The 19,369-nt window shown below is 40.0% G+C and overlaps 1 protein-coding gene across 3 annotated transcripts in view; it reads right to left on the bottom strand.

The window, feature by feature from the left end:
• Nucleotides 1–19,369, bottom strand: part of CLCN5 (chloride voltage-gated channel 5) — a 153,302-nt gene that overhangs the window by 15,707 nt on the left and 118,226 nt on the right. For 2 of the 3 annotated variants that reach the window (XM_082376011.1, XM_082376010.1), the window contains 5 exons: nt 10,868–11,019; nt 8,401–8,500; nt 4,456–4,643; nt 1,567–1,689; nt 142–348 (listed from right to left, as the gene is read on the bottom strand). In XM_082376011.1, the coding sequence (XP_082232137.1) occupies nt 142–348; nt 1,567–1,689; nt 4,456–4,643; nt 8,401–8,500; nt 10,868–11,019 (770 nt within the window). Of the gene's footprint in view, nt 1–141; nt 349–1,566; nt 1,690–4,455; nt 4,644–8,400; nt 8,501–10,867; nt 11,020–13,158; nt 18,842–19,369 lie in introns of those variants that run through there. The other variant, XM_082376012.1, reaches the window with a different exon arrangement.

Raw genomic sequence — 19,369 nt, 5'->3', positions numbered from 1 at the left:
GTAGGATAAATTTCTAGAAGTGGAACGCTGGGTCAAAAGGCATTTGCATTAACACTGGTAGAATCCCCCAACTCTCATCTCTAAGGTTATACCATTTATGCTCTCACCAAAAAAGAGACTATTAAGGCCGTTTGTTATTACCTCTCTGCGTTTGGCTTCATTCTTCCTGTATTTGTTGAAGCAGTGGCACAGGATGTTCCCACAGCAGCAAGCCACGTGCACTAGGGGGCCCTCTTTGCCCAAGCTCAGGCCAGATGACACTGCCAGCACCAGTGTTATGGTTTTGATAATCAGGGTCCACTTACCCAAATAGCCCCTGATAATGAAACCACTCAAGATAGTTTTTATCTGCAGGTCAAACACAGAGAGATTGAATACAGACTAAGTAAGGAAACAAGGCTAAGAAGCAATAAATCTGGTCCTCGTTATAGAAACTGCACCTTTTGAACAAGGGATATATAAATGCTTGACCCACAGTGATCCCAGTTTGGGAGGGAGCCCAGCAGCCCAAGAAAGTGAGAAATGTTCTTTAAACTTTCATGTTCCTTTTTTTCTTTTTGGCCATGTGATAGCTGGGCAAGGTAGTATTGTAAGTATGAGAGTGCATTGTATGGAGAAGGGGCGGCAGAGAGGGAGGGTGTTTCCCTTACTTATATCCTTACAGGCTAGTATAGCCTTGACTCTCTACCAAGGAATCTGTAACTATGACTTGGTCAGGAAACAGAGGGGGGCAAGGTCATCCAGGTAACCTAAAATCTCTGTGGTTTCAGTCACTCAAGCAATCTAAACCAAAAGTACTTAGAAATAGGGTTTTAGTCACCCTCCTTCTAGCCCAAATCATATTGCAGGAAATGTAGCAAAACAGTTTTATTTCTTCTGCTCTAACAAAGTTGACAATACCACTATTTTTTCAGACCAGAATCCTGGGATCTACCTTAGGAGCTTCTTGGTTAGGGAGTCGAGGAGGTCTTCAGGGGCCTGGTTCACCAGGAACCCGGAGGAGGCTAGGAATCAACTCCCTTTATTTATTTATTTTTTAAATATTCATTTATTTATTTATGGCTGCATAGGGTCTTTGTTGCTGTGTGCGGGCTTTCTCTAGTTGCGGCGAGCAGGGGCTACTCTTTGTTGCGGTGCACAGGCTTCTCATCGTGGTGGCTTCTCTTGTTGCAGAGCACGGGCTCTAGGCACGCGGGTTTCAGTAGTTGTGGTATGCGGGCTCAGTAGTTGTGGCTCTCAGGCTCTAAAGCGCAGGCTCAGTAGCTGTGGCACACGGGCTTAGTTGCTCCGTGGCATGTGGGATCTTCCCGGACCAGGGATCAAACCCGTGTCCCCTAGGCAGATTCTTAACCACTGCGCCACCAGGAAGTCCCTCAACTCCCTTTAATGTCCAGGTAGCCCAGCCTGGGAGGAGACTTAAGGGAAGATCTAGAGAGGCCCTAGATTGCCTCGTGATCTGATCCTGCTTGATATTCAACTGTGGTATATGCTGGAATACATATTAAATTGTTTTAACTAAAAGGGATTCATTATTGTTACCATTTACAAACCATTTTAGAGACTCACCTCAGGGATTCCAGAGCCACAGGCGTACGGTGCGAACACCTTGACAAGAGATACGGCAAGGAAGGCAAATAGGAGAGCCCAGAGGACATACATGAAGTAATTGACTATGTAGGCAAAGGCTCCCTGGAACAGGGGAAAAAGAAAGATGCTTGTTTTAGCCCAGACAGCCTCAGTGAGGCATGCAGCTCTTCTGAGGAATGGGTTTTCAGGAGAGGAGGTCAGAAAGAAAAAAAAAAAACAATATTAAATTGCTCAAGATGTTCCTTCCCAGACTGTCAGCAAAGCAACTGTCAGCCCACTTGCTACTGAAAATGAGGGGCTTTGTTACACCCAGAGGACACTGACAATGCCTTCTAAGGATGGACAAGAACGAAGAAGCAAATTCACTTTCTATATGAGTGCTTTGATAGATTTTGTAGTCAAATATATATGATACTATGTCAATTTCATTACGAGTCTTAACAGCCCTTTTATCGGAATGGCTGAACCTTGACTACATGTTTGAAGTGAAGACTGGCTCCAGAGTTCCATTAAATTCATCCTTGCCTACTACCTACCTTGGTGTCAAATTCTCATAGGAGGTTATAGTATCTAAAATTCTTTTTTTTTTTAAAGATTTATTGACTGATTGATTGATTGATTGATTGACTGCTATGTTGGGTCTTCGTTTCTGTGCTAGGGCTTTGTCTAATTGCGGCGAGCGGGGGCCACTCTTCATCGCGGTGCGCGGGCCTCTCACTATCGCGGCCTCTCTTGTTGCGGAGCACAGGCTCCAGACGCGCAGGCTCAGTAGTTGTGGCTCACGGGCCTAGTTGCTCCGCGGCACGTGGGATCTTCCCAGACCAGGGCTCGAACCCGTGTCCCCTGCATTGGCAGGCAGATTCTCAACCACTGCGCCACCAGGGAAGCCCAGTATCTAAAATTCTTGGGTGTTTTTCTTAAAATAGCAATGACATTCTGTAGAGACGACCACATCTTTGAGAGAATTTTGCCACTGTCGTAGCAAAGGTGTAGTTGCTGAGTGGCAAACAAAATCAGTGAGATGCCAGATATCTCAAAGAATAAAACAGCAACAGCTATTTTTAAAAATGGAGAGAATATACTTATGAGACTATTCCCCTATTATAATGAAATCTGCCAGAAATCTAATTTTGACCACTAGCAAGCATTCACCAACATTAAAGGCCTCGCAAAATAGCTATGCCTTACAAAAAAAGATATTTTGAATACTACCAGATGATGCTTACTCATAGAAACATTTGAAGTTGAAACTCACTCAAATTACATGAAACACAAAACTCATGGGACTTTCGACTTTTTAAAACCAAAAAAACTATAAAAATAATTCATTGACCTAGACAAGGAGAACCAAAATGCTCAGGTTTTTTCTGAGTTATAGTTTTGACACAGGTTTCCCATTATTTTAGTCCCTCAGAGGAACAAATAATTGCTCTCTCTTGGCCTTTAGAATGTAGCGAGGGAGGAAGAATACTCTAGAAGTAGGAGACAAAGAGGAAAAGGGAGGGAAAGGGGAAGTAGCTGGAACTGACTAGAGGCAGAGACCAGGAGGTCAAGTTCTTGGCAGGAGAACTCTTCTTAAAACCTAGAAGACTCTTTCCCCAGGCAAGAATTTCATTCATTAAGAGGAGGGCCAGAGAAAGTTGTCACTTGTGTAAATCTCCAGCTCCAGGTTGAAAGTTATGGTTGGAACACTTAAACACATGCACACAGCTCTCAAGGAGTAGCATGGGGGAGCCTTGTTGTGATGGAACAGTAGTACTACATCTTGATTGTGGTGGCGGCTACACAAATCTACGCATGTGCTAAAACTGTGGAGAACTACACACACACACACACACACACACACACACACACACACACACACACAGACTCACCCTAAATCTGGAGCTTCTCAAACTTTTCTACCCAAGTACATACTCCTAAGCTAGGAGAGAGGATAGGGGGTGGGGTACCCAGAGCAGAGCTGAAATAGATATTCTGTTTTATCTTAAACATAGGACTTTTGCATTCTTTTTTAATGATTGTTTACATTTAATTTTTGAAAACATTTTCTTCCAAATACTGATCAGGAAAAACTGATATTCTGGGAAAGCACATAGCATGTATCCTGAGGTTTCACATACCCTCTGGTACGCTGACCTAACCCCAGTCTGAGAAGCACAGACTTAAACTCTCTCACACGTGTAGTATGTAGCTAACCCAAGCCAATATGCACAGTCAGATATATGTACATAAACACTCTTATTTCTGACTTTATTATTTTCTTACCCTTCTTTTACCTTCACTGAGTCTGTGCGGGTGTGTGCCATTTCAAATTGTTTGTGGACCAAAGTAGGTATGAAAATAAATTTTAAAAGTACAAACAAACATCCTAGTCTTGTCCCCCTCACTTTACCAACAGAGTAGATGAGGAGTGAGCTGAGATAGTACCTGTTTTAGTTGGTGGAAGCCAGAGTGGAATTGGGAGTTGAGAGTTGTTTTGTGTGTTTTCGTGTTTAGTAGGAGAGATCTAACATACAAACCAAATGGTAAGAGAAAGGTAAGGAACCAAAGGAACCAAAGGTAAGGAAATAACTAGAGAAAGATTCAGTCACCCGGTGTACTAACAACTAAGAAGAAACATCAGGCTTGTTTAAAACAAGAAAAACGTTTTAAGTTGTTGTGTAAGCATCAAACAACTCCACATGTCAGAAGAGATAGAAATAGGGCTGCACTTAAACCACAGAGAAAGGCAGCTGGCACTGGTTCCCCTTTTCACGAAAAGGAAAATAAAGGAAGATTCCACAATTGCCACGAGGACAGTATAAGAAATGAAGTAAATGTAAGAATAATTAAATCAGTGGTTCAGAAATCTTCACTAGGTGTTACCTCATTCGTGCTGATGATCAGCTGGGACCAGCTATTCCACTCTGGGCATTTGTCTGTGTCTTCAAAGGTGACGTGCTGGGAGTTCCAGCAACAGTGTTCATGGTTAAACCAGATTCCCCCTGTGCATATACCTTCTTTTAAGTCTGTCATCCAGTGAGCAGAGATGTCTATCAAGCCAGCTAGGGAACCTGATTTGAGGGGAGGGAAGGAAAGGCCACAGTTGTCAGAGAAAATAAGGGAAAAGGAATCAAAATAATGGACAAGTATATACTTTCTCATTCCATCTGCAACCTCCTTCTGATTGTCTGTCTGCTTGCTTTTCACCTTTTATCTCTAATGGATTTTACCTGTTATTAAATGCCTGTTCAAGAGGGGAAAAAACAACAACAACAACATTGTCTGCATTAAACACTGTTGTGTGCAGGATCTCTACTGTATATGGGAAACTTAGAGGAGAGCAAAGTGGTTGGGTGGGAGCAAGGGGCGAGTGGATTTGACTTTAGCTGCTTCCCCTGGCAAAGACTCTGCTTTGACTTAGAGTTGATGAATACTGATCCATAAAGACAGTCAAGTTTCTTGAAGTTTATTTTATTCTCACTTTATACATAAAACTGAGAAAATGTGAATTGCCCATGTTGAAGAATATTATATGATATTTATTTGAGGTGGCTTGCCAAGGGCAGTTGATGAAGACCATGGGGAGAAGGGCTCAGTCTCCATACCGATTTGGCTCCAGCAGCGAGGGAATTTGAGCGGTGGCAGGAAGGCATTCTAGGCTAAGGGAACTGAAGTTATAAAAGCACAAACTGTGATGTACATGCAAGATTAGATGACGCTGTAGGTAGGCTGAAGCCTCCTGAGCCTAGGATGTCAACATTCTGAAGCTTTCTTAGTGAGAAGGAGCAAATAATATTTTATACAGAACGTTCCTCAAAGAAAATTAGGAGAAAATGAATGGGGACTAATGCACTACAGCTAATAGACTGATAGGGTTAAGATAGTTGTAGTACTTTCAATTCTGGCCTTCTCATCATTTCTGCTGTCCAGATGAAGAAACGCTGGCATAAAGAAATTAAATGGTCTAGAATCGTGCTTTAGGGAAATAGCAAAGACATCATAAAATTCACAGCCCCTGAATTCCCAGACTGTTCCTGCATTCTGACACACTGCTTCTATTGCTGCTCTCCAATGCTTAAAAACAAAATACCCTGTGTGTATGAGGGAAAGAAAAATATTCACTGACCACCTAGTGACAAGACATACATTAAAAAGTTGAGGATATCACGCCTACGTTCCAACAGGCTGGAGGCCATGTCATGTGTGTGTTTTGGTAGGTGCTAAGTGTTAACACACTCTCTTAGTTATTTACATATTTGAATAACCTAGTCAAATCTAACAAATTGTTTGACACCTACTCTTGGCCACTCCAGTTCCCGCCGTCTCTTCCTTCTAACTCCTATTGCACTTACTGCCTGGATTCAGAAAACTAACATGATGTTAAAGAGTTTGGCTAATTCTCCGGTTGTTTCACGTGCGCATGTCTTATTCTACCTAACACTGGTACCCTCCATCCTATCTTCCCATCTACGTCTCCTTCTCCTTCTTTTCCCAATTGGCTCTTTCTTCCCTGGTTACAAATATTAGCAGGTTTCCCCTACCCTAAAGAATGAAATGCTTCCCCTTGTCCATGCTACCATTTCAAGCTTCTGTCCCTTCTCTCCTTCCAGTGACTACCCAGTATCCCCAAAACTTCTACAATGGTTGCCTTCCCTTGAAATCTGGCTCCTGGGTACTCCCTGGTGGTCCAGTGGTTAGGACTCGGCGCTTTCACTGCAGGGGCCTGGGTTCGATCCCTGGTAGGGGAACTAAGATTCTGTAAGCCGCGTGGTGCAGCCAAGAAAAAAAAAAAAAAAAGAAATCTGGCTCCTAATATTTATCTGAGATGCTTTTTCAAGGTCACTGGTATCCTCCTAACTGCTAAACTACATAACCTTTTCTCAGCCCCCTTCCTTCTCGTCAGCTTCTGTGCAATACTTGACATTACGGACCACTCAGTCTATTATGAGCCAGCTCTAAATTGTCCAGACCACGTCTCTCTTCTGTGCAAGCCAGAAAAGGGACAGCATTAACACCCTAGACCATGGGTTGGCAAACTATGGCCCGAGGGTCAAATCTGCCTCTGTGTTTTTAAATAGAGTTTTTCTTGGTCACATTCCAGCTCGTTTATTTTCCTACTTTCTATGGCTACGTTCTTGCTATACAGACCATTTGGCCCACAAATCCTAAAATATTTACTATCTGGCCCTTTACAGAAAAGGCTTGCTGACCCCTGGCCCAGATAATCTTTGAAAACTCTGCTATGGATGAACCATTTCTCATTTGCCGCGATCATTTTATACTCCATGGCTCATGAATTATCTCTAAGTAACAGCAGCATTGTGAACAACTGGGCACTGTGTTGAGTGCTGTATCGCCGTATTTCATTCAATTCTCGCAACAAACTTGTAATATAGGTACTCTGATTATCCCCATTTTACAAGTCAGTAAACTAAAGCCTCCAAGGGTTAAGAAACTTGCCTGAAGTCACAAAACTAGCAAGTGGTGGGGCTGGGATTCAAATCCAGGTAGCCATAAACTAGAGCCTGTGCTATTAACTACCATTCCATCCCAACCGCCATCCAATTTCCCACCTTTTATTTTAGCTCAATATTCTAAATCTTCCTAGGCCCATCTTCTAATGCCACAAGGATATAAGTCTCAGCATCTCTGCCTGGTATTCTTGGCTATCTGCTTCCCCCATGGGACGGGAAGCCTGCTTGGGAATCTGCTTTAAAGCTGTATTGCATAGCAAGTGTACTATTCCTGGTTAAGATTATATATATATATATATATATATATATATATTTTAAAAGATCTAAGAGTCTGGCTTTTTAAAATTTATTTATTTATTTTTATTTATTTATTTATGGTTGTGCTGGGTCTTCGTTTCTGTGTGAGGGCTTTCTCTAGTTGCGGCAAGTGGGGGCCACTCTTCATCGCGGTGCGCGGACCTCTCACTATCGCAGCCTCTCTTGTTGCGGAGCACAGGCTCCAGACGCGCAGGCTCAGTAGTTGTGGCTCACGGGCTTCGTTGCTCCACGTCATGTGGGATCTTCCCAGACCAGGGCTCGAACCCGTGTCCCCTGCATTAGCAGGCAGATTCTCAACCACTGCGCCACCAGGGAAGCCCAAGATTATATATTATTTGGAGTGGCTTAGGAGGTTGATGGAGAAGATAGGAAAACGTGGTACCATCCCAGTCCTCGGCCACCATGAAAGAGTAAGAATTTAGGCCCCTTAAGGGTATGAGCCATATCTTACATGATTTTCTTTACTTCCAAATGAGAGAGTAGATATTTAAGAAATAGCTACAAAAATCTCTCAGGAAGTCCTCTTCTACATGTTCTTTCCTAAACCCCATGCTTACTAATATGTTAAAAAAAAAAAAAAGGGAATTCCCTGGCTGTCCAGTGGTTAGAACTCAGCGCTTTCACTGCTAGGGCACGGGTTCAATCCCTGGTTGGGGATCAGATCCTGCAAGCCACGAGGCACGGCAAAAAAACAAAAACAAAACCAAAAAAAAACCCTGTCTCTAATAGAAAGGTTCTTCCTCAAGACAAGCACCAAAAGGCAGTACTAACAGCACCTTAAAATGGATACAATATTTTATAGCATACAAATGCACTTAAATGCATTTCCTCATTTAACCTCATTTGTTTAAGGAAGGAGATGAGGTATTAGTACCTCTTTATAGACGGGGACATCAAGCTTCCCAAAGGTCCACAAGCAATTCCGTTCATGTAGAAAAACAGTAAAGCACAGCATTCAATTCAGTCCATGACTTGGGAGAGGGGCACACCACAATTTTAGGAGATTTGTTTAGAAAGCTAACATGGTTTACCATACCTGATAAAAGCCCAATAAGTAGCATCAACAACCAGCCAGAAAAAGCATCGCTCACACTGTGAATTAAGGCCCATGTTGACTCCTTGCTTTTATTGGTAATCTAGGGAGAAATGAGAAAACGTTGATACATTCTATACACACTCTTGCTTTTTTACCTCAAAATGTGCAATAAAGAAACACAAAGACAAACCTATTCATTGGGAATAGAGTCCAATTTAGAGTTACTACTCAAATCTTTGGCTGAACCAACGCCACTGCGAACTTTGAGCTTTATTGAACCCTGTCTTACTGAACCCCACCTTCATCTCCAGTGTTGCAATGCCTGCAAGTACCTTCTTCAGGACTTCCCTATTAGCTGCTAAATTCTTATAACATCAGTCTGTTTTGCTTATTGCAGTGGTCTCTTTCTAGCCTGCACATCAGATAGTCCAAAGATGGTCTCTTGACTCACAGCAAATAGTTTGATTGTTTTTCAAAGAATAAACCAACATGGGCTTATTTGAGGGGCTAAAAGTACAATTTGTGGCTTTCTACCTGGGGCTGTGCTTCAGGTCAGGCAAATTCCAAGACCTGATACCACAAACCTCTTACTGTACAGTGATCACAGATGCTAAATGATATCAGGGATGATCTCTTCCATTTTCAAAAACCTGCTGGGAATATCTGCAGCTTTCAAGAGGTGCAGAAACTTTTACCTTTTAGGTCCTAGCCTTGTCAATTTAAGCCTTCAGTGCCCACACTTCAAAACCAAGCATTCTAACAGCTTTGTCATTAGTACTTCCCCCTTCTCTGTACCTCTATTTCTTATCTTTGAAACTGTAAGTTAGCTACCCCATCTTGATCTGCAGCAACATCACAAGTAATAAATTATTATAAAATTTTAAAAGCAGTTTAAAATTACATTTTGACTTATGACTTTAAGTTTCCAATTTAAGTGCTGAAAGTAGATGAGGTGACAATTTTCCCTATGACAGTGTTTCCATTCAGATGATGAACAGTTAATGCTAAAAAAAGGTCACTTTTGAACATTTGATAAACACATTTTAATTGATTTTGAATTATTATTAGCTGATATAATGTGTCTCAGATGCAACCATTTTGATATAACGGGAAATGTGCCCTTGTCATACCACAGGTGGCTTTCACAATCTGAGTAACATGTTGAATAAGCAAATGGTGACAAACTGAACTCTGAATACAGATAGCAAAAATTCTAAAGCCGTAAGATTCTATATTTTAAAGGCTGCCTGATGAATTGATATAACAGAAAGAATATGTGTGTATGTTCCCAAATAGCAGGAATCTTATAAAAAACAGAATGTTTTATAGAGATCACCTTTTTGAGTTAGGAGAAGAAAACTCTATGGGATTATGACAAATCCAAGGACTACAAAGAAATTTCTCAAAATCTGTACCGGGGACAACCTGACTCCTGGGTTTAGGTGGTCTTGAGAAAGCCAGTCAGGAGCTGGGAAAGGAATGAAAAGTGATCTGAACCTGACAGCTCAGGAGATTCACTCAGGTCTGAGAGGAGGAAGTCATGAATTCAGGAGAGAATGGAGTCAACTTAAAAATCGAATTTTAAATTTGGAATCAAAGCAGAAATAGTAAGAAAGAAAAAATAATCATACTTACTGTTGGCTGAAGAAATGTTCCCTACTGAATCAGGATGACTGGGGCTGGGGCCCTACCTTTTGAATAAGCTCTCTATGTGCTCCTGACACAAACTAGAAATTGTGATTCCCTGATTTAAATGATACACAGCAATAAGTTAAAGGCAAATGACCTTGGCGGACTGCTCTGAGAAGTTTTCACAGTACTTTGAAAAGAGAAAAGTAGGGAGATTCTCTTGTCATATTCAAAACAAACTGGGCCATAGCTATAAGTACCATCTATCACCTATCATATTAATGTCGTTGATTTGAATTTGATTGGTCTTGTGGTTTTGTGTGAGTTGAATGCATAAATTTGCTTTGGTTTTATGGTTGTACAAGAGCTATAATCACAGGTTTACCCTGTAAGCTTCAGTAAACACTACAGCTCTGAGATTATTTTTCTTTTATTCCTTTAAAAAGAGCCCTTTTACTTTTCTTAGGTGTAAAAATCCTGCTTCAAGGGAAAACCATAAAAGAGAGATGAGATGGGGAAGGAAGATCTTTGAAATTTAATTTGATTCCTCCCACCAACTTTGTTTTCACCTATCTGCACAGGCATTTATACCCAAGGATCCTTTTCAACCACTTACTATCGGGAGAGAAATCATCATTAAATATAAATTCTTTTCAAAATCATATACAAGATACCTTAAAAATAAAAATATATTAAAAATAAAACCCTACATGTCCAACAGAAAACAGATTCAGCCACATCCAGGGTTGAGGGAAAGAATACATATAAAGAATCTATATCTTCAACTTCTTCTCCTGATGTTTCCTAACACTCACTCACAAAGCATCTTTCGTCTTACCTCTCGGTGCCTATCCCGGTCTCGAGACTTCTCTCTCACCCAATCAATTGTATTGAAATCATCATAGGTCCCCACACCAGGGATTGGCTCCTCCAAGAAGTCCATCATCCTATTTGAAGAACCTATTCCTCCACCATTGTATGACTTGTCCTCTGGATTGAACAGAAAACAGACATTAGTACTTCAGACACTCTGGACATTTTTAATACCTCTTTTCTGAGCACCAAGAGGTGAGCCCTTAAACTATCATTTGACTACTGTTAGGGTGTGCTGATAAAGCAGAATAATCACCTTGTCGGAACATCCATCACATTCAGAAGTTTCTGTGGCTTAGGCACAAAACGATGAGCATCTCGAGGCAGTGTGAATGGAAAGGGACGTATGAGAGCCACAGTACAAAGGGAGAATTGACAGGGGTTGAAGTTCAGTGGGAAAGGATTTGTGAAACAGAAAACAGGAGCTTGGAGCAGCTTAGGTATTTCAGTTTCTGTTCTAGGATGAAGACAAAAGGGTCAAAGGTCTTTGCAGACAAATCAAGTCAGAAACCATTTTACATTTATAAGGCAGTAATTCCATCCTCAGAGGTGGCTTTTGCCTGAGTGGGGACTCCAAACAAAGCATGTAGGTCTCTTCTAGAGTTAAGCTGGCTGGAATGTACATATTTCCCTTCCATAGATATAAGACTTTGATTCCTGATGCCATGGGTTTGTGGAAACTTTTACTGAGTATGCCAGGACAGTCTAAGATTTCCAAGTAGAGATTTAAAGCAAAGTGCATGGCTCAGAGATGACATGTCCCTCCCTGATCCTTCAACTGGAAGAAACATATCCTTTTGGCCAACAATCACAGTCCTTCACCTGCTTCGTTTTTAGCACTTCTACTACAATTACTTAAGCAAATGCTTTACTTTCTTTTCTAGACTATAAGCTCTTTGAGGGTAGCCCTATTATCTGATTTACCATTGCCTTCTCCAGTGTCTAGCACATAGCCACGACCCAAAAGTATCAGCTGAACCCAAGTTTGTTTGATGAACAGTTGGGATGAGGGAGGAGTATTCAAACTCAGAAGTTGCACTTACACAAGGTTCCTTAGTATTGCTTAACAAACTTCTTCAAAATATTTCCACAATCCTCTGGTGGAACAAGATTTCACTATTAAACACAAAATGTAAAACCGTATTCAGGAATGCATGCAAATGCACAATGAGGAAAAATGCAGAGTAATGCCATCAATGAACTCAACCAGCCACAGCTCACATTGGCAGCATCAACCTTGGCAGGGACAAAGTTCTATCGAGACTGTTTGGTGATGAATCCCTCTGTGGAGAAGGCCAAAGTGGGCCTGAGCTGACCCCCTCTTCCCCCATCCATACCCCCACCTTCACTCTAAACTCCTAATAGACAACTTGAGCACCCTCAAAGGATAAGTTTGAATTAACACCCAAGTTGCACCTGGTTTACAAAGTCTAAGTCTCCTGAATACCTAGTTCAGCGTACCTTTCACAAGTAACACACACATATGAAAGGAAAAGCTCTGCAGAATCCAAATCATAGTAAGGGTGGGGGTGGGGTGGGGGTGGAGTGGAGGAGATGAACAAGTTAATCTTAAAACCCCTAACCAAAGTCCTTTCCATATCTTCAAGCATACCTGGCCTTAAAATGGTTGGCTGCTGAATCACCAGCCCAGCATTTCCTATCATGTCAGTGGCATACTGATAAAGATTAATGCTGGTGTGTGGTTTGAGAGCTTGGAGGGAAACAGCCAGCCGGGAAATGAGGGCAGAAAGAGACTAAAGTATGTGGGGCAGGGGGGAACCAAGCTGTTTCAATTCTCAAGACAAATGCTGACATGAACACAGGACACCAACCAACTAGAAACTGACTTTTTAAAGCAGGTTAATGCTTCAATTGAATTTGGTCTGGTTTAAGTGTGCTCCTTTCAGGAGAAATTTTCAAAGGATTTTGTGAAACTGATTTTTAAAAGCACCCAATAGTTACCTAACGTTACACTATATATCAAATGAGGCCCCCAGCTCGAAGAATATTAAGACGAAATGAAGATCTGCCACAAGCTTCCTAACAGGAAAGAAAAAATCCTATTACATCACTAGGTAACATGAGCACTGCATCACCCTTCTTTGTAGATAGTCTCCTATTATAAATGCAAATTGTCAGGCAGCTCTAAAAGAGCAGGCAGTGATTAGAATCCGACAACAGACTGCTTGTGATTCTCCAGATCCCCTTTTCCCTGGGGTCACGCTTCGGTCCTTGGCCAGGCTCAAGTCTGCTTACCTTCAATCACAGCTTTCTTTTTTTCTGCCTCAAGGAAGAAATAACCTTGGCAGCCCGCATTTGCTCATTTAGGTTGAGAAGCTTTTACAGAAGGAGCCCCGGTCTGAACTGCTTTAGAAGGGCACTTGCTGCATTCTCTGCCTTTCACAGGAACAAACGCCACCTAAAGAACCACCAGTGTTCCCTGGCGGTCAGAATGTGATGTCACTGCTGGAATCACGTGACCAGACCCTTGGACCAGCCTTGGAGAAAGGAAGATTTTTAACCGAGCACAGAAGCCTTAAAGATGTAGTCTCATCTAAACAAATGTCATCAAACTTGGGGCAGTCAGGTCAGTTCAGAAAACTGGGATCCAGAAAGTTTTAGTTTTCAGACCTCATTTAGCAGAAAATCTATGAAGGCAAAGTAGAAATATCGGAAAGCATTTAGAGTTACAGGGACTCTAAGTTTAAAAAAAAAAAAAACGAGGCAGGGGAGACAGGCAAATATAGAAAGGTTTTTTAAAACAAGGCACTGGATACCAATAACACAGATAAAATCTCACAAACGTAAGGAGCTAAATAAGTGAAATGAGTGACAGATGCCGGACACAAGAGAGCACATAACATGATTCTATTCATGTAAGTTCTAAGTCAGCCAAACCTAAAGTATATCGTTTTAGGACACAAATGTAAGTGACTACATTACAAAGAGAAGCAAGAAAATGACAAAAGTAAAGACAATAAAGCCAGAAGTAAAACCAGAGGAGAGAGGGGGTCGCCATCTGGATGGAGCACATGGTGAGGGTGGGGCTTCTGGAAGGCTGGCAATTTTTCTTAATCTGGGCAGGGGTTACCTGAGAATTCACATTATAATTATTATTTAAACTGTACACACATGTTTTATGTCTTTCTATGCACACATCATAGAGAAAATTATGAAAAACTGAACCACATATGAACTTACTATACAAAGTCAGTTCTTTAATACCACCTAGTAACTTTGAAAACTCAGAAAGCAGTCAAGAAAATAAGGTGCGTTAGTGGTAGTGCTCTACCTAGAAAGCAACATCAAGTCTGATCTCATTAATCCAACCTGAGTAAAAGTAGCTATTTCAGCCATGAAAATTAATTCACTACCACAGTTGCATTGTTTCACAGGCTTTCCCTTCTCTTGTCTTATTCCGAAGGCTATTTTTAAGCAGGTTTTAATAAATTGTGCAGTAAGGCCAGTCCAGTAAAGAAGAATGAAATTGCCATCTCTCACTATACCTACCACTGCTGTATGATATATGGGAAAGTTGTTAAGAGAGTAAATCCTAAGAGTTCTCATCACAAGAAGAAAACTTTTTCCTTTTTTCTTTTCTTCTTTCTTTTCCTTTTATTGTATCTATATGAGAAGATGGATGTTAGCTGAACCTACTGTGGTAATCATTTCACAATATATGTAAATCAAAGCATCCTGCTGTATGCCTTAAACTTATACAGTGATGTATGTCAATTATTTCTCAATAGAACTGGAAACAAGAAAAGAAAAAAACTGCCATCTCCAAACTTCCTACGTGAATCCACAGGACAGCCACTGTTGAACATTAATCTAGTCAGTGTGCTCCAATAATCAGGCCTGAATGTAGGGCTTTAAAATGTTGTGATTACTCTCATCAGTTCTTAAGGCCCAATTCATCCTGAAACGTCAGTACAACAAAACCTTAGGAAATGTGAGGCGCTTCATGGAACCTGTATGCTTTTGGTCCGTCCATCACTATGATGACATCTCGGTCTCTTGATGAACTAACCTAGCACTAATGAGAAGTAAAATGAAGTGGCAATGGAGAGTATTGTGGCAAAGAACTAAAAAGCTTAAAAAGCAAAACCTATGGCCCAAGTGTGACTGTCTTATACAATTACACTTTTAGAAAAGTATGTATATCTTACTTAGAGAGGATGACGGGGCCAACCTCACAAGCCTCCTTCAAAGTTATTCTTTACTCAATAGGATTCTGCCTATAGTATCTGAAGACCACTACAGAATTAACTTACTTTAATAAGATTTACATTATCTTTTTAGATTATTTTATACTTTAAGATACTATCTTTTTTGGTACTTAAAAAGTGTGTAGTTCTTCAATGTACAGTGATTGGATTGCATAACCACTACCATGTCAATAACTTTTGATGAAAGTTCATGTGTTTTTCAAATACTCCATCAGTGCTTCTAGGGGAGGAACTTTTTTATTCCATGTAAATTTACCTCTTTTGAAAACTAGAGGGCTGATAGCCATGACACAGTCCTCATACTAAAATGAGATTTAATTACAATTCAGATTAAGAAATGAGGCACTGGACTTGTAGCAACGTGGGTGGACCTAGAGATTATCATACTAAGTGAAGTAACTCAGAGAAAGACAAATAGCATATGATATCACTTATATGTGGAATCTAAAAAATGATACACATGAATTTATTTACAAAATTAAAACAGACTCACAGACATAGAAAACAAACGTATGGTTACTAAAGGGGAAGGAGAGGGGGATAAATTAGGAGTTTGGGATTAGCAGATACATATTACTATATATAAAATAGATAACCAACACGGACCTACTGTGTAGCACAGGGAACTATACTCAATATTTTGTAATAATCTATAAGGGAAAAGAATCTGAAAAGGAATACACACACACACACACACACACACATATATATATATATATATACACACACACACACTAAAATTACAATGAGAATTGTTGTATTCAATTTTTTGGCTATAATTTATGCAATTGCTTTTTGTGATTTTTTTTAGAAAAGGAGGCACCTGTGTTACTTCATTACTGTAAAATTTTCTTAACCAAAATTTGGTGAATTTTAGTAGTCAGTCTACCTCACTTTTTGCTTATGATTCTAAATTGTTTTAAGTTGTGTTTACAGTATGTTCTTGTCCTTTAACTTGGTGAATGTAGTAAATTTCTCTCCCATCCCCCCCAAAATATATATGAATCACTTTGCTGTACACCAGAAACTAACACAACACTGTAAATCAACTATACTTTAATTTAAAAAAAAAAAGAAATGAGGCACTGGTATTCAGAACTTGACATTATATTTCTTTTACTCTTTTCTACCCCTCTATTCCCTTCTCTGCCAAATTTGTAATCTCTAGCACATGTTTCTTTATACAGACTGCCAGGTCAACATATTATTATGGAAATAAGAGAAAGAAATGCTTACCAATTTTTAATGCATCCTATGATAAAACCGCAATGATAAAGTTAATATTTGGGGACAAACAGAGTTATCTTTGTGGAACACAGATCTGATCAGATCATTTTCTGTTTCTAACACGTTAGTGGCTTGTACAACAATGTTTTTAAAACTTTCAACATAGGAAGACCACTTAATGAGCATTTGGCACAAGTATGGACTAGGAATTATAAGATATTCATTGTAATTTTCAGAATTGGAAAAAAATATTTTATTTTTTTAAATAAGTAAAGTTTTAAAAAAGAGAGCAGTGTTGTTTTAAAAAAAAAGATTTTGAAATATTTTTCCAACCACTTTGGAAAAAAATATTTTTAAATGTATAATAAGGATGATGACAACGATACTACTAATTTTTTAAGGTTTTACCAATGAGAGGGATGAAACTGTTTGCACTCTTTCACAGAGGTATCTATATCTGACTTGATGACAAACAGCTTAAGCTGTGGGTCTTATTCCACATCCAATTGGTTTCTTTTCTTAGCATTTTTATTACTTAGTAGAAAGAAATATTAACGCCATAAAACTAAGTTGTCAAGAATGGCAGTAGAGATTATTCCATTCAGGACCAACTACTGAGGTACAAAGAAAGTAGTAAAATGCAAAAGGCTTTTCAAAAAACAGTGTATTAATAGTTAAGCTTCTTTAGATAAATAAGGACCTACTGTATAGCACAGGGAACTACAGTCAATATCTTGTTATAACCTATAATGGAAAAAAATCTGAAAAAGAATATATATATATTATATATATACACACACATATATATATGAATCACTTTGCTGTACAACCTGAAACACTGTAAAACAACTATACTTCAATTTAAAAAATGGTAATTAAAATAAAAGATTTAAGCTTCTGGTGTGTAAATACTCTACCAAGGGAAGAAGAGTAAAATTAAACAACGACCCTAAATATCAGATTGGGGTGCTTATTAGGCAACTCTAGATTCCTGCCTCTATACAAAAAAAAAAAGTAAAACTTAGGTAAGTTTTGAAGGCATAGTGTGCCCTTCAAAGTAAGTTATATTTAAAATGATTTAATGCTCTAGCAGGAAAATGATTCAGGTTAAAGTACATCTAGCTCTTAAATGATAACAGTCCCCCGAAAGCTAATCTGGATTGCTTGAGTCTGGAAAAAATGTACAAAAAACAAGTCAGAAAAATAAGTCAACCTTGAAACAGCTTTCCCGGTAAGTTACACTTAGGTCTAAAAACTTAATTAATGGGTTTTTAAAAGCACACTGCTTGAATGAGGAGGCATATAAATGAATGTATTTAGCTCATTTTCCTTTATGGAAACCACTTTCTAATTTTTTTCTAAAAATCACATGATGCTTAAAACAGGAAAACCCCTTAAAATACAAGAAAAGAAACTCCAATTTGAGAATAATGTTTATTTCAATCCCTAACCAATAGTCCATTAGACATTTCCCTGGGGAACTGAACAGTAACTGATTAAGTGAATTAGTTAAACACTAACAAAGACACAAGGGGAAAGAGGATAGAAGGAAACCTTATGCACCCTGAAGTACTGCTTTAGTGATAACCACAGCTGCATGAGGGCTCACTTATTGGCAGCAGCCTAAAGAAAGAAATAAGCACTCAAAGAAATGGAGCAGGGCTATTGGTACGTATCACAGGACTTGAAAATAGTTCCATTTTTAGAATGTATTTCAGTTTTTACAGGGATATATTGTATTTTTGCAAGGCTAAAAGCACGTATACAAAAAAGTCAACACTCGACCTAGCACACATCAGCAGATATTCATCCTGCAATCTTTTAAACTGTACCTTCATTCAACAGCAAGTACTAAGGGTCTATTATGAGCCACTTCTCACTTCCATACCTGCATCCTTTTCCCTTCTTGTATTGGCTCATCCATTCCAGATCTCCCAATAAGCCATGAACCCTTTCACATTTCATTCACCTCTACGTTTCAGAATACATTACAGTTGAAGCCCCAATAATTAGCCAACATTTTTAGGACCCTTCTATCTATCAACTTGTGCCTCCATTTTGCTTCCCCACTTACCGAAACCCAGTGGCTGAAAAGCAAATGCTTTTTTTTTTCCCCTGGCCACACCGCCCTGCGGCTTACAGGATTGAACCCAGGCCCACAGCAATGAAAGCATGGAGTCGGGACCACTGGACTGCCACGGAATTCCCCAGAAAAGCAAATGTCCTCCTATGTAAGCCCTGGAGAATGTCACAGGACCATGTTATGTTTTAATATACTATCTTAGTTTGGCCCCGGGACACTTATTCAGGGCGACTATTCCATTGATACGCATCTGTACAGCCATACTGGTTGTTAAATAGTGAAATACCTGTGGCTGTAGATAAATAACTACTCTTTCCCAAGGACTCTCCTCCCCCACCACCATCCCCCGGAGGCTCCTGAACTTTCCCATGATGCAGCAGCTGGAACACCAGGAGGCTCCAGAACAGTACCCGGAGCTATATCTGACATCCAATCTGACGGGTCAGTGCCTGTGTTGTTTTGACTGTCACCCTGCACCCATTTCATTTAAGGACTGACTGCTTGGTTCCTGCTCACAGCACGTTAAAATGTGAAGCTGTCTAAGAGGCAGGAAGGACAACAAAGAGGAAACTCTCTATCCCAGCTCTGCTGAGCTAGACAATAAGAGAGGTGGTGAGAGAGGTGGGTAACGGAACTGCAAAAACAATAATAAATCTATGATATGTACTATTAAAATGAAGTTTGAGGGCCATGAGAAGTATATAGGAAGGTGGGGCATGGGAGAAAGGGATAGGGAAAAGGCTTTCGAGATTAGCGTGAATCTAGATTCTTATAACACCTTCAGACTCCTTGGTTCCCACTGGATACAGCTCTGCCCCCACTGGGTTGCAGACATTTGCTTGACAGTGTACCTTTTATGCCTTCTATTCCCAGCATCTGCTCTAATGTGGAAGTTCCCCACCCAAATCACTTTCATTACCAGTGGAGC

This window comes from Balaenoptera borealis (assembly GCF_965194805.1).
Source record: "Balaenoptera borealis genome assembly, chromosome: X".
Taxonomy (NCBI): domain Eukaryota; kingdom Metazoa; phylum Chordata; class Mammalia; order Artiodactyla; family Balaenopteridae; genus Balaenoptera; species Balaenoptera borealis.
This window is presented reverse-complemented; position numbering and strand designations above follow the sequence as displayed.